This window comes from Myxocyprinus asiaticus, chromosome 40 (genome assembly GCF_019703515.2).
Source record: "Myxocyprinus asiaticus isolate MX2 ecotype Aquarium Trade chromosome 40, UBuf_Myxa_2, whole genome shotgun sequence".
NCBI classification, from domain to species: domain Eukaryota; kingdom Metazoa; phylum Chordata; class Actinopteri; order Cypriniformes; family Catostomidae; genus Myxocyprinus; species Myxocyprinus asiaticus.
Genome location: NC_059383.1, coordinates 24944165 through 24958230, shown reverse-complemented (window position 1 = coordinate 24958230; position 14066 = coordinate 24944165). Strand labels below are relative to the sequence as shown.

The window sequence follows — 14066 nt, the reverse complement described above, 5'->3', positions numbered from 1 at the left end:
AACTGTGTCAAGGCAATGGTAATGGTTGATTGGTATTAGCACTTACTGTGTTTAAAATTAAAGCATGTGATTTTGTGTTAAATATTCCAACTGGGAAAAACCATCAGTGCTGATCAGATACTTAATAGATTTAATTGTTTTTTCCATTTTCTTAACATTTTACAGATTATGCACAATTAAATCTGTATGCAATAAATTTGTTATGGATAATATGACCTCCTTTACAATTTACACCCTATTGGAACCAAGAGGCTCTAAATCATATCGTCATATATATTTCACTTGCTTTTTGTTTCTCTATGTTCTCATATTATTAGTGAACATTTGGCTCAGCATTGTTATTGTCTTGGAGAGAACCCTTCATGAACCAATGTACATTTTTCTGTGCAATCTGTGTGTAAATGGGCAATATGGAGCCACAGGATTCTATCCTAAATTCCTGTATGATATTTTAAGGGATTCATATGTGATCCCTTCTTACATGTGTGCCCTCCAAGCTTTTGTGATTTACACTTCAGCTATGTGTGAATATTCTACACTGGCAGTGATGGCATATGATAGACATGTGGCCATATGTAGACCTTTAGACTATCACTCAAAGCTGAACAAATTTTCTTGTGGCATATTACTTGGCTTTTGTTGGATTCCACCATTTATTACCATGTTCATTGCTCTTTTCTTGTCAAATAGGTTGGCATTGTGTAAAAATAATATTGATAAATTGTATTGTGACAACTGGTCAATTGTAAAACTCTCATGTGAATCAACTGCCACTAATAACATTTATGGATTTATCTCTATTTCTTTTTATTTGAGCCTTTTTGCCATAATTATTGTGTCATATATGAAACTTGTTACTGCATGTAAAGCATCATTAGAATGCAGAAAGAAATTTTGGCAGACATGTGTGCCTCATATGTTTTGTTTGATAAACTTCACTGTTGCAACACTTTTTGACACCATGTACAGCAGATACAGCTCAAACAATTTCCCAGAGGATCTGCGTAATTTTTTGGCTTTAGAAATAATTATAGTGCCACCTCTTTTCAATCCTGTCATCTATGGACTAAAACTCAAAGAGGTACGGAGAAGAGTCTTAAAATCATGGATTAATATCATGAAAAAATCATGATGTAGAATCAAGTTTGTTCTGTTTTGTAGTGTTCTTACTATAATGTCTTCTTTCTAAACAAAGTGTAACAATTTGTTAGAACTGATCCCTTTGTATTTGTAAACAAGTGATTAAGCACATACTGTACTATTACAAGGTAAAGACACTTTTGTCATCTCATTATGCCCCCTATTAATCATCTTAAGCATTTATAGTCACATTGTTTATGTTCAATAATATTTATTTTCAGTAACATGACGCCTCTCTTAACAAGCATCACCAACTAGTTGAACATTTTGCAAATAATTTTACTGAAGTGCAGTATATTGAGGGAAATAGCACACAGCACAAGCACAATATTATCAAACTTCTCACTCATGTGCTTAAGCTTGTGCATAAAGCCACAGAATAAAAGCATATCAGGTGATTGTCCATCTTAAATTTAAATAAATTAAACTAAATTAGATTTGCTGTAAACGATTATGTAATTAGATAAACTGAATTTATATTCAATTGGAAACATGATTAATAATGCAGTGTCTACTAAATAAACACCGGTAAATTGGAGGCAAATAGTGGAACTGGTTTTTAAATGAGATCTCATTTTTAATCACTTTAAGTAGTTTTGTGTCAGCAAAAGCTGCAAATGCAAATGTTGAAAACAGCATACACAAACTATAAAAGGTGCTATATTGATTAGATAATTACATGGTAGACCTACTGTTTCAAGCCACATAATTTTGGCAGTTCATGATCTACAATATATGTTATTTTCTTTTTCATTATCTGTATTTTGAATGGATATAGATAGAAATACATCCTTACAAACATTTAGATTTAAAAAAATGGTTTTAATTCAACATACTAAAGGTTACTCTTTAGAGACAAATATTAATTATAATTGTAATAATTATAATTAATTGACTCTAAAACTGTCTGAGCTGGGTAATACAGTAGTCACGTGATATCTTCTACACTGAAAAAATGTTAACCTTATAAAATGTGCTTCATGTGGTAACATATAAATTAACTGGTTTTATTCCAATTAAAAATTATTATTTAACATCACTGAATCAGTCTTAATTTTAAAGGTTAGATCAGGTAGAAATAGCTAGAGTTTGTTAAATTTAAATTCCTAAACTTAACTGAAATTATACAACAGTTAGTTCCTGGAGACTGGAGTTGAGGTCGAGCTGAGTGATGAAGGGATTACCCTTTGAGAAATGAAGGGAAACTGATGATGCTGTTGCTCTGATCAACTCACATGCTGTGCTCCAGTCCGTGAATTGCTTGGTGACATGCAAAAATTGTCACTTTGGCTTCTTTTGGAATAATTTTTGCTGGCAGAGAGAAAAATAAATAAATAAATAGCACTGGCCATTTTTTGTCTGAAGTATAACTATTGACTATTTACCTATTTGTTGAATTATTGTAAAAAAGCAATATCATACACACAATTGTGCTGTTGTGCTGAAAATCAACACAGCTGTGATTACTTGCAGCATTCAGTCTGTGGCCATTGTACCTACACTGTAAAAAGTGTAACATGCATTATTACTTAAAGGAGCTATTTCTGTCTGATCTTGTCAATAAATTTAGTTTTGAACAAAGACCAACAAAGTTTATTGAATGATCCCTGGGGTTTATTTTATAGAGCAGTGGTTGGCAACCTGACATGTGTGTCAAAGAGGATAATCGTAAAAGCAGTTGAGGAGATGATAGTCTACGCTGTCATTTTTTAAAATTATTATTATTATTATTATTTTTTTACTTTTGAACAACACTAAATAATAAGATACAGTACTAATACTTGAGATATTTTTAACCCCAGCACACATGCTCTTTGAAGTTGTCAGGTGTATTTTGTTGATTCATGTCTTTTATTTTGAAAAGTTTAGTTCCTGTTCCCTAGTCATGTGATGTCTTGTTTTCCCTCCATGTTCATGTGTCATGTTTTCATTGGTTTATTGTTTAATTATCTTGTTATCAGTTCTGTTTGTTCATTGGTTTATGTTCTCCCATGTCTTGTATTTAAGCCCTCATGTTTTCATTGTCTGGTTGTCAAGTATTGGATGTGAATGTTGTTGCGTTGCGTTGCGTTGCGTTGCGTTGCGTTGCGTTGCGTTGCGTTGCGTTGCCAAGCCAAGCCAAGCCAAGCCCAAATCACATTTATAGTTAGGGTTTTGGATTCACTTTTGTAAATAAACTGCACTTGGGTTCTCATCTTCATCATCGTCTTCATCATTGCCATCATTGCCAGAGCCAACAACGTTACAGAATACTTGACTACCCATGAACCCAGCAGTTTTACTTCTGCGCCTTCGTCAGGGCAATCGTCCCCTGGAGGACTATGTCGAGGACTTCTGCGGTCTAGCCTGCCAGGTGGACTTTAATGAGGTTGCCCTCAAAGACTGTTTCAGATTTGGATTGAATGAGTCCATTTCTTTTTTGATGCCTGGCGGTCGCAGTTCCCTCAGCCTGGTTCAATATATCGACCTCGCCCTACGGATCATTGGTTCCACGTTCACTGTGGGGGAGGAGGATGCCGAGCCAGAGTTCCACGTCACGGCAACGCCTCAGCCTGCTCCATGCCACGTCACGGCAACGCCTCAGCCTGCTCCATGCCACGTCACGGCAACGCCTCAGCCTGCTCCATGCCACGTCACAGCCACACCTGAGCAGTGGGACCTGGAGATGGCTCCCACCCTTATTTCTCCTGAGCAGGCAAGGGGAACTGTCGGCTCTCCGATCCTGCCTGGACCTTCCAAGCCCTGGACTTCGCCTTGGCCTGTCGGTCCCTCAACATTGCCTCAGCTTGGCGTTCCCTCGGCTCCACTACGGTCCTTCAGCCTGTCGGCTTTGCCTTGTCCCTCCGGCTCCTCCTTGGTCTGTCGGTCACCTGGCTCCGCTTTGGCTCTCCAATCCTCTGGCTGCGCCTCGTCCCTCCGATCTGTCAGCTTCACTGGGGACCTCCTTCCCTACGGCACCACCTTGGTCCTCAGTCCCACCGGCTCCACCTCAGTCTTCCGATCCCCCAGCTCCACCTTGCTCCTCTGAGCCTCCAGCACCGCCTTGGTCCTCCCTGCCATCGGCTCCACCCTGGCCCTTCGATTCTTCGGCTACTCTCCAGGCACCAAGTTCCATGGCTCCGCCCCTTGAGCCTCTCATGGCTCCACCCCCCACGGACTTTGCCTTGGTCCCATACCCCTCGCCCTTTCTCGCCATGCCACGCCCCACACCTCAAGACACCCCCCCCCCCCCAGCTCCCTACAGAACTTTGAATTTATGTCATGTTTTACGTGTTTTGTTTATGTGTTGGGGTGTCAGGAGCCACCCCTTAGTGGGGGGGATATGTCAGGTGTATTTTGTTGATTCATGTCTTATTTTCAAAAGTTTAGTTCCTGTTCCCTAGTCATGTGATGTCTTGTTTTCCCTCCATGTTCATGTGTCATGTTTTCATTGGTTTATTGTTTAATTATCTTGTTATCAGTTCTGTTTGTTCAATGGTTTATGTTCTCCCATGTCTTGTATTTAAGCCCTCATGTTTTCATTGTCTGGTTGCAAGTATTGGATGTGACAGTTTTTTTTTTTGTCAAGCCAAGCCATAGTCAAGTCTAGTTTGTCAAGTTCATGTTTTTGTTAAATCACGTTTATAGTTAGGGTTTTGGATTCACTTTTGTAAATAAACTGCACTTGGGTTCTCATCTTCATCATCGTCTTCGTCATTGCCATCATTGCCAGAGCCAACAACGTTACAGAAGTACATGGATGGTGACTCTTAAAACTACATTATTACTGAGCAAACAAAAATCTGTCTGATTCAAAATCTAAATGAAACCTGGAATTAAACAAAGTTTCAGAATTACATTATTATTATTACATTTAAATATTTTATTTAAGATTCCACACAGTTACTAATCAAATAGCCAATGGCAATTTGTGACATTAACCATTTTAACAAAATTTCAGTTTTTCTTGCATCCATTTAATCACAAGATGATCTGTGGAACATCCACAAATCATGCCGGGATAACACGGATCATCAAGTTACAACTTTTCACTGAAACTCTTATGTTGAAGATATACACTGGCAGCCAAAAGTTTGGAATAATGTTCAGATTTTACTCCTATTGAAAGAAATTGGTACTTTTATTCACCAAAGCGGCATTCAACTGATCACAATGTATATTCAGGACATTAATAACATGAAAAATTACTATTACAATTTGAAAAAAAAAAAAAAAAATTCTGAACTTCTTAAACTATTTCAAAGAGGTCTCATTAAAAAAATCCTCCACGTGCAGCAATGACAGCTTTGCAGATCCTTGGCATTCTAGCTGTCAGTTTGTCCAGATACTCAGGTGACATTTCACCCCACGCTTCCTGTAACATTTGCCATTGATGTGGCTGTCTTGTCGGGCACTTCTCACGCACCGTACAGTCTAGGTGATCCCACAAAAGCACAATGGGGTTAAGATCCATAACACTCTTTTCCAATTATCTGTTGTCCAATGTCTGTGTTTATTTGCCCACTCTAACCTTTTCTTTGTTTTTCTGTTTCAAAAGTGGCTTTTTCTTTGTAATTCTTCCCATAAGGCCTGCACCCCTGAGTCTTCTCTTTACTTTTGTACATGAAACTGGTGTTGAGCGGGTAGAATTCAATGAAGCTGTCAGCTGAGGATATGTGAGGCATCTATTTCTCTAACTACAGACTCTTATGTACTTATCCTCTTGTTTAGTTGTACATCTGGCCTTCCACATCTCTTTCTGTCCTTGTTAGAGCCAGTTGTCCTTTGTCTTTGAAGACTGTAGTGTACACCTTTGTATGAAATCTTCATTTCTTTTTGGCAATTTCATGCATTGTGTAGCCTTCATTCCTCAAAACAATGATTGGCTGATGAGTTTCGAGAGAAAGCTGTTTCTTTTTTGCCATTTTTGACCTAATATTGACCTTAAGACATGCCAGTCTATTGCATACTGTGGCAACTCAAAAACAAACACGAAGACATTGTTAAGCTTCATTTAATGAACCAAACAGCTTTCAGCAGAGTTTGATATAATGGCAAGCAATTTTCTAGGACCAAATTAGCAATTTAGCATGATTATTCAAGGATAAGCTGTTGGAGTGATGGCTGCTGGAAATGGGGCCTGTCTAGATTTGATCAAATATTTCTTTTTTCAAATAGTGATGGTGCTGTTTTTTTACATCAGTAATGTCCTGACTATACTTTGTGATCAGTTGAATGCCACTTTGGTGAATTAAAACAGCTAAATCTGTACATTATTCCAAACCAGTGTACGTATGTCTTGCTGTTTTAATTTTTATGTCCTACATTAAACTTTTCATGGCATGTGAAGCATCATTAGAGAACAGTGGGAAATTTCTGCAGACATGTGTGCCACATTTGTTTTCACTGATGAATTGTTGTATTGCTGTGGTTTTTGATGTCACACACAGCAGATTTAGCTCAAGCTATGTGCCAGAGAGCCTATGTACATTTTTGCATTACTGGTAGAGCCACCTCTTTTAAATCCTGTAATCTACGGCTTAAAACACAAAGAAGTCCGAAAAAGAATCTCAAAATCATGTGTTTATATCATAAATTATATTAAATATTATATTATGTAAAAATGTAAATTACATTAAAATTACACAAAATGACAAACACTTTGTTGTATTTTGTGTTCATTCTTTTGTAACAAATATTATCCTTATACAGTATATTATCCTGTACATATGCATATACTGTAGACTACAGAAAGCTAATCGCTGTGCAAAATTTATTATGAACAATACAGTGGTCATTCAAATACTTTAGAGAAAGGGTGCCAAAAAGGCGGTATGATAAAGTTACTCAGATACCCTCCCCCCATATACTATATGCTGTATATGCATATATTTAAATATGTACATTACAAAACTCTAATATAAAACTGTATAAAATGTTATTAAAAAAAAAAAAAACATGTTTTTAGAGGTATGTGTGCTATCAGCTTTGCCACATAACAAAGTTTTTGTTATGTTTTTGAAAGAAAATCTGTTACTGTATTAACATGCACGTTAATCATAATAAATAATGCGGCAAATACAGCAAATGAAAAATATATTTACTTATTTATTTTCTAGAGTGTTAAAAAAGTGTTCTCAAAGTTTTGGCTTTGAGTATAATTAATCCCATGATATTTCAAGTTTTCTTCACTTGTCCCAACTGAGTTGCAAAAAATACTCAATATATATATATATATATACTGTATATATATAAAAAGACCTTCCCACTTTTAGTTGAGAACACCCACCTTACAGTCCATGGATCTTTTTTGCCTTTTTTGAGACTTCTTCAGTTCCTTCTGCCAGCATTAGATAGTGAGGCTTAATGAACAGAAGTATTGTGTACTGATGTACATAATGGTTTTAACAAAAGTTTATTAATAGCATCTATTGTGCATTTTGCTTGTAAAAAATATTTAGTTGACTATTGCTGCCTTGATGGATAACATGTCTTATCCTGTGATACTGACTCTTATGGTACCCAAAGAATCAAAAACATATAGGTATATTTATTTTGTGTGCTTTCTTTTCCTCTGTCTGCTTATATTGTCAATTAATATTCGCCTTGTTATGGTCATAATCATGGAGAAAGCTCTCCATGAACCAATGTACATATTCTTGAGTCATCTGTGTATAAATGGGGTTTTTGGAGCCTCAGGATTCTACCCGAAATTTTTGTCTGATTTAATGCTAGATTCATATGTGATCTCCTCTCACATGTGTGCTCTCCAAACATATGTTATCTACAGCTCTTTACTTTGTGAGTTTACAATTTTAACAGTGATGTCTTATGATAGATATGTAGCCATATGCAGACCTTTAGACTATCATTCCAAATTAACTAAAATCACATGTGTTAGATTAATTATTTTATCCTGGATTGTACCCAACTGCTTTGTGGTTCCAGGAGCCCTGTTATCTAACTTGAGGCCATTTTGTAAATATCACATTGACAAATTATACTGTGACAACTGGTCAATTGTAAAGCTTTCTTGTGTGTCATCTTCTGTTAATAACGTCTATGGATATTTTGTTGCTGTCATATTTGTGAGCTGTGCAGTTTGTATTATAGTGTCCTATATTAAACTGATCGCTGCATGTAAAGCATCTTTAGAAAATAGAAGGAAATTCTGGCAAACATGTTTGCCACACATATTATCACTGATAAATTTCACTTTTGCTATGCTTTTTGATATAATGTATAGCAGATATGGTGCAAGTGATATTCCAGAAAGCCTACGCAATTTTTTGGCTTTAGAATTGGTTATAGTCCCACCTGTATTTAATCCTCTAATCTATGGATTAAATGTTACCGTAGTACGCAAAAGAGTTTTTACTTCATGCAATACAGCAAGAAAGAATGTTTCAGAAACTCGAAAAAGGGGTAAAACCAAACAAATTGTTAATCGCTGTACCGTACTGCTACAGTGATTTTTATTTTATTTTATTATTATTATTTTATGCAGAGCACAGATATGCAAAAAATTGTGGCATGTTGGCTTTATACATTACTTGTGTCAAAATGCATGAATGTGTTTTTGAATACACTTGTCCAAAACAATGTGCCTGTATATGTGATATACAAAACAAATGATGAAATATGTACTTAATACATACATAATACAAACAAATACCAAACAAATAACAACATTTTTGTAGTCTAACCAAACCAAAATATGCATGTAAGTATGTAAGAATGTATGTATGTATTGCATGTATGTATCATGGGCAATTTCAGTTTTAGGGGGGCTCATCCCCATGTCAAAGTATACTTCTATATATCTTCACATATGAGATGTTGTAGTAGCGGTATGCAAATTGCATTAAGTTCAAAACATGTTTAATTTTTGTCTTGAAATAAAGCAATCAAAATCTACCACTGACTATAGAGAAGGACAATACCTTTTTGCACATGTTCAAACTGTGCAAAGCTTGAACCCACCCATGTGAAGTTTTATAATTATTGTTGATACTTAATAATGCAGTCACCTAAATTTGTGTCAACCTACACACACAAACTCACTTATATAATTCCAACTATTTATTTAAATTCAGTGGTTATACAGAACCTGACTCTCTGAGCTCTGTTTTTAGACAAAATTTAAATAAATATTAATGCCAATTTTTTTTCGTTATTGGCCATTACATGACAACAAGTTTAAGCATCTGTCAAAATTTTAATATCGGTGCATCCCTAAATAATATTTTTTCCTTGATTAAAAAGTTAATTTACATTCATCCACATGAAGTACACACAATAAAACTACAGTTAGCTGGTTATAAAAAACAAAACAAAAGAAAGAGAGATTTTCCTTTAGGTGAAAGAGGTGCCATATTCATTTATAATATTTTTACTGTTGTAACAATAATTGTAGTGACAGTTAAATTGAAGTAAAACTTTTTTTGAAGGAAACTGTGGTTGCCATGTTAGTTTATGGGAATCATGCCAATGATGGATCATCATCAACAAATTTACCCAGGATTAAAATTATTATGATAGTCCAGGATCAACATGTGACAATGGTGACAATGCATGATGGTCCTTGATATCAGCATATCTACCCAGGATTGAAATTATTATGATGGTCCAGGACGAATATGGTGAAAAGGATAGTCCAGGACCAACATGTTGATAATGATGGTTCTGGATCAACATCAGCAAATCTATCCAGAAATGAAATGACTGTGACGGTCCAGGATAAACATGGTGACAGTGATGGTCCAAGATCAACACAGTGACAATGACAGGCCAGAATCAACATAGTCACAATATTAGTCCAGGATCAACATGGTGACAGTGACAGTCCTGGGTTAAAATAAGCAAATCTTCCCAGAATGTAAATGATTGTGATGGTACGATCAGTGAAATTATCACTCTGGATCAATATATATTCATGATTTTAATGACTTTGGAGATTATTACCTTTGACAAAATGAATGAATAAATAAAAATTACTAAGAACCAAAAGTTAAAACAACATGATTTACTTATGAAAATATATCCAGACTTATACAACATAAATCAAGTATGGACATTCTGATAATATAATAATTAAAAATTGTAGGTAAATATTATATATATATATACATTATTCAGTAGTTCACTTAATGTAATCCTGTATTAAAGATAGTTTAAACATGTGTGGGTTCGCTTGCCTATCCCGCGAGTGATCCTGTGAGTGATGGGCAGGTGTGCCAAAGAATATAGAATCGAGCTGGGCTGCTAGCTGAGGCAGCCTCGCGCTAGGGTCCATGCCGGGGGATAGGAAACTGGGAGGTGTAGGATAGGGAGAGATTGGAGAGGGCATGCAAGTTGAAACACTGAAGGGCAGTGGCGGTATCTGCTGCAGAGAAATGACCCCGCGGAGAGCTGTTGTGCGCAGGAGGGATCAGTAAGCCCTAACACGGGGGGCATCCTGGACGGAGGCGTGAATCTTGACCGCCCAGGCCGATCTTAAGTCTCCCTCCTGGCTTGATTCGACAGATGGACTCATGTGGCAAAAAGTGCGAGCCCCATGGGAGACTCGGCGACCGCTTGAGCAAGCAAGCCAAACCAGTGTTCAAACGGGAAGGGCACTCACAGCATTTGATGAGGGAGTCAACCCGGACGCAGGAGAGCCCACGATACAAATAAACATGAATAGCTCACACTGTGTTCGGGCGGGAGAACTTGCTGCTGATTCTGGGACAGCACTACAATAGATTGTGTTGGAGGGGTCTGCAATGGCCTATCTCCCCCGTGATCTGGCAGGATCGGCCTGAGTGAGGTGTGAATCCTTGCCACTTGAAACCGACCTGGCTCCCCATTCAGACACAGTGGAGGGGCCCTCACAGCATTCTAGCGGGGGAGTCCTCCTTACACTTCGAATGGGAAGCCCACGATACAAATAAATGTGAGTTAGTTCACATGCTTTCGAACGGGAGAACCCCATGCTGCGATTGGCACAGATGTAGCTACGGTAAACGTCGGATGACCAAAGGCCCAGTAATCGTATTTGATGCTCGGGCAGGCCTTTTTTGGGCTGCAGTGGTTGTGGCACCGATGCAGTAGGAATGGCTTGAATATACTTTTTCTGAGATGCATTGTCCTTGTTAGTTGACTGATGAAGGGTTTTGTTGGCAATTAATTGACAGTCAGTGTATTCAATTATAAGAGTGCAGTCCATCATTAGACTGAGGTGATGCAGGCAGAGATCAGTGAGGTGCATCGCAGTTAAACCGGCCGGTAATTTTGGTGGGGTCTATCCTAAGTCCAAGGTTCAGGCAATGGCATATGATTTATCCCATGTCTTATGGTTGGAGTTGGCATCAGTTCATCCTCTGAAGTCCATCGTAATAGACTGAAGTGATGTTTATTTATGCTTTTAGTCGTCATCACTCAGAGACACGTAGCAGTGGAGTCCAACATGAAGCAGGAATGGAGCTGGATCAAGCCGGTTCTGGTGACCTCAGGATAGGAGTCCCGAGGTTGAGTCAGGGAAACATATAGAATAATATTAGCATAGATGCAGAGTTATAGATCATGATCAATGTTTCTGGTTTCTGGTTCCGGCAGACCTAACTAAAGTAGCCTAATTGTGAACCGAAGGATAAATTAAGTGTATGCCTGGCTAAATAGATGAGTCTAGCCTTAAACTGAGTGAGTGTGTCTGCATCTTGAACAGTGTTAGGGAGACTATTCCAAAGTTTAGGAGCCAAATATTAAAAGGATCTACCTCCTTTTGTGGATTTTGATATTCTAGGAACTATTAACAGGCCAGAATTTTGCGATCGTAATGAACGTGTTGGAATATAGCATGGTAGAAGGTCACTTAAGTACTGCGGAGCTAGACCATTCAAAGCTTTGTACGTAGTTAACAGAGTTTTAAAATTAATATGAAATTTAACAGGTAGCCAATGTAATGACAATAAAATAGGGCTAATATGATCATATTTCTTGGTTCTAGTCAGCACTCTGGCTGCTGCATTTTGAACCAATTGAAGTTTATTTATTGATCTAGCTGGACATCCTCCCAGTAATGCATTACAATAATCTAGTCTTGAGGTCATGAACGCATGAATTAGTTTTTCGGCAACAGCAACAGAAAGCAAGTGTCATAATTTAGCAATATTTCTTTGGTGGAAGAATGCTGTTCTACAAACATTGGTAATTTGATTTTCAAAGGACAGATTGGTATCAAATATAACACCCAAGTTCTTCGCTGTTGAAGATGATGTAACAGTACCTTTATCGAGAGTCAAATTATATTTTAGCGGTTTGTTTTTAGAGGATTTTGGTCCAAAAATTAGTACCTCTGTTTTGTCGGAATTGAGTAGAAGGAAATTTCTGGCCATCCAATCTTTCAAAATTGAAACACTCTGTTAATTTGGAGAATTGTGAAATTTCGTCAGGTTTTGAAGAAATATAAAGTTGTGTATCGTTGGCATAACAGTGGAAACTTATTCCACGATTCCTGATAATATCTCCCAGGGGAAGCATATGCAAGGAGAAAAGCAGAGGCCCTAAAACTGATCCCTGTGGCACTCCATACTTACTTTTGTTTGGTTTGACAATTCCTCATTTACATAGACAAAGTGGTAGCGGTCTGCTAAATAGGACCTAAACCATGCTAATATGAGTCCACAAATGCCAACATAATTCTCTAGCCTATTCAAGAGAATATCGTGTTTATCATACTCTGTTTGATAAGGTATCTGATTGTCTCATGGTCTATAATATGGAGGTCCAAAATGGTGGGATGGATTCTTGGGTCAAATTTTGCTGTGGTAATGAGTTCTGAACATTGGTGGTTTATGTGTTTTGTTCTTGTTGTCTTTTATTTTAAAGTTTAGTTCCTGTTCCTGTTCAGGTCATGTGGTTTCATTTCATGTGATTTCCTATTTCCTCATGTGTTCCTGGTCATGTGATATCCTGTTCCCCTCCATGTTCATGTGTCTTGTTTTCATTGGTTTATTGTCTTATTATTAGTTCAGTCTTGTGATTGGTTGTCTTGTTTACTTATTACCCATGTCTGTGTATTTAAGCCCTCATGTTTGCCGTTGTCTCTTGTCAGGTATTATTAATGTAACATTGCTTGTGTACATCATGTTATTGATCCACCAAGCCAAGTCAAGTCAAGTATAGTCTAGTCTAGTCTAGTCTAGTTCATGTTTATGTTTAGTTCACGTTTGGATTTATGGTTTTTGGATTTCACTTATGTAAATAAACTGCACTTGGGTTCTTCACATCTTCATCATCTTGTCTTCATCCTCTTCAGCCTACCCCAATGTTACAGAATACCTGACCTCATAAGATGAACCCAGCAGTTCAGCTCCTGCGTCTCTACCAGGGGAATCGGTCCCTGGAGGAATATGTGGAGGACTTCTGTGCTCTGGCCAGCGAGGTTGGTTTAGCCACGGTTAACGAGCCAGCACCCATGCCTGCCACGTTTAACGAGCCAGCGCATGCCTGTAGCCTCGACCGTCTCAGAGTCAATGCCTGTAGCCTCGACCGTCCCAGAGCCAATGCCTGTAGCCTCGACCGTCCCCATAACCATGCTCCCAGCTGTCCAGAAAAGGAGAAGGTAAAGGACACCTTTTCCCCAGTCTCTGCCTCTAATCACAACCACGGAGTCGTTCCCCAGTCTCTGCCTGTAATCACGACCACGGAGGTCATTCCCCAGTCTCTGCCCATGCTCACGACCATGGAGGTCGTTCCCCAGTCTCTGCCTGTATTCACGACCACAGAAGTCGTTCCCCAGTCTCTGCCTGTACTCACGACCATGGAGGTCGTTCCCCAGTCTCTGCCTGTACTCACGACCATGGAGGTCATTCCCAAGTCTCTGCGTCTGCTCATGCCCATGGAGGTCGTTCTCCAATCTCTTCCCATGTTCACGACCACGGAGGTCGTTCCCAAGTCTCTACCCA

At 38.1% G+C, this 14066-nt stretch overlaps 2 protein-coding genes across 2 annotated transcripts; both read left to right on the top strand.

Moving 5' to 3' along the window:
• The first annotated feature begins 202 nt into the window (after nucleotides 1-202).
• On the top strand, nucleotides 203-1132 carry LOC127431000 (olfactory receptor 142-like). Its single transcript, XM_051681167.1, has one exon. It carries the CDS (start codon nucleotides 203-205, stop codon nucleotides 1130-1132), a length of 930 nt encoding a protein of 309 aa, XP_051537127.1.
• Nucleotides 1133-7598: 6466 nt separating this feature from the next.
• LOC127430920 (olfactory receptor 52D1-like) lies at nucleotides 7599-8591 on the top strand. Its single transcript, XM_051681061.1, has one exon. The coding sequence runs from the start codon at nucleotides 7599-7601 to the stop codon at nucleotides 8589-8591; it is 993 nt and encodes a 330-aa protein (XP_051537021.1).
• The last annotated feature ends 5475 nt before the right edge of the window (nucleotides 8592-14066 follow it).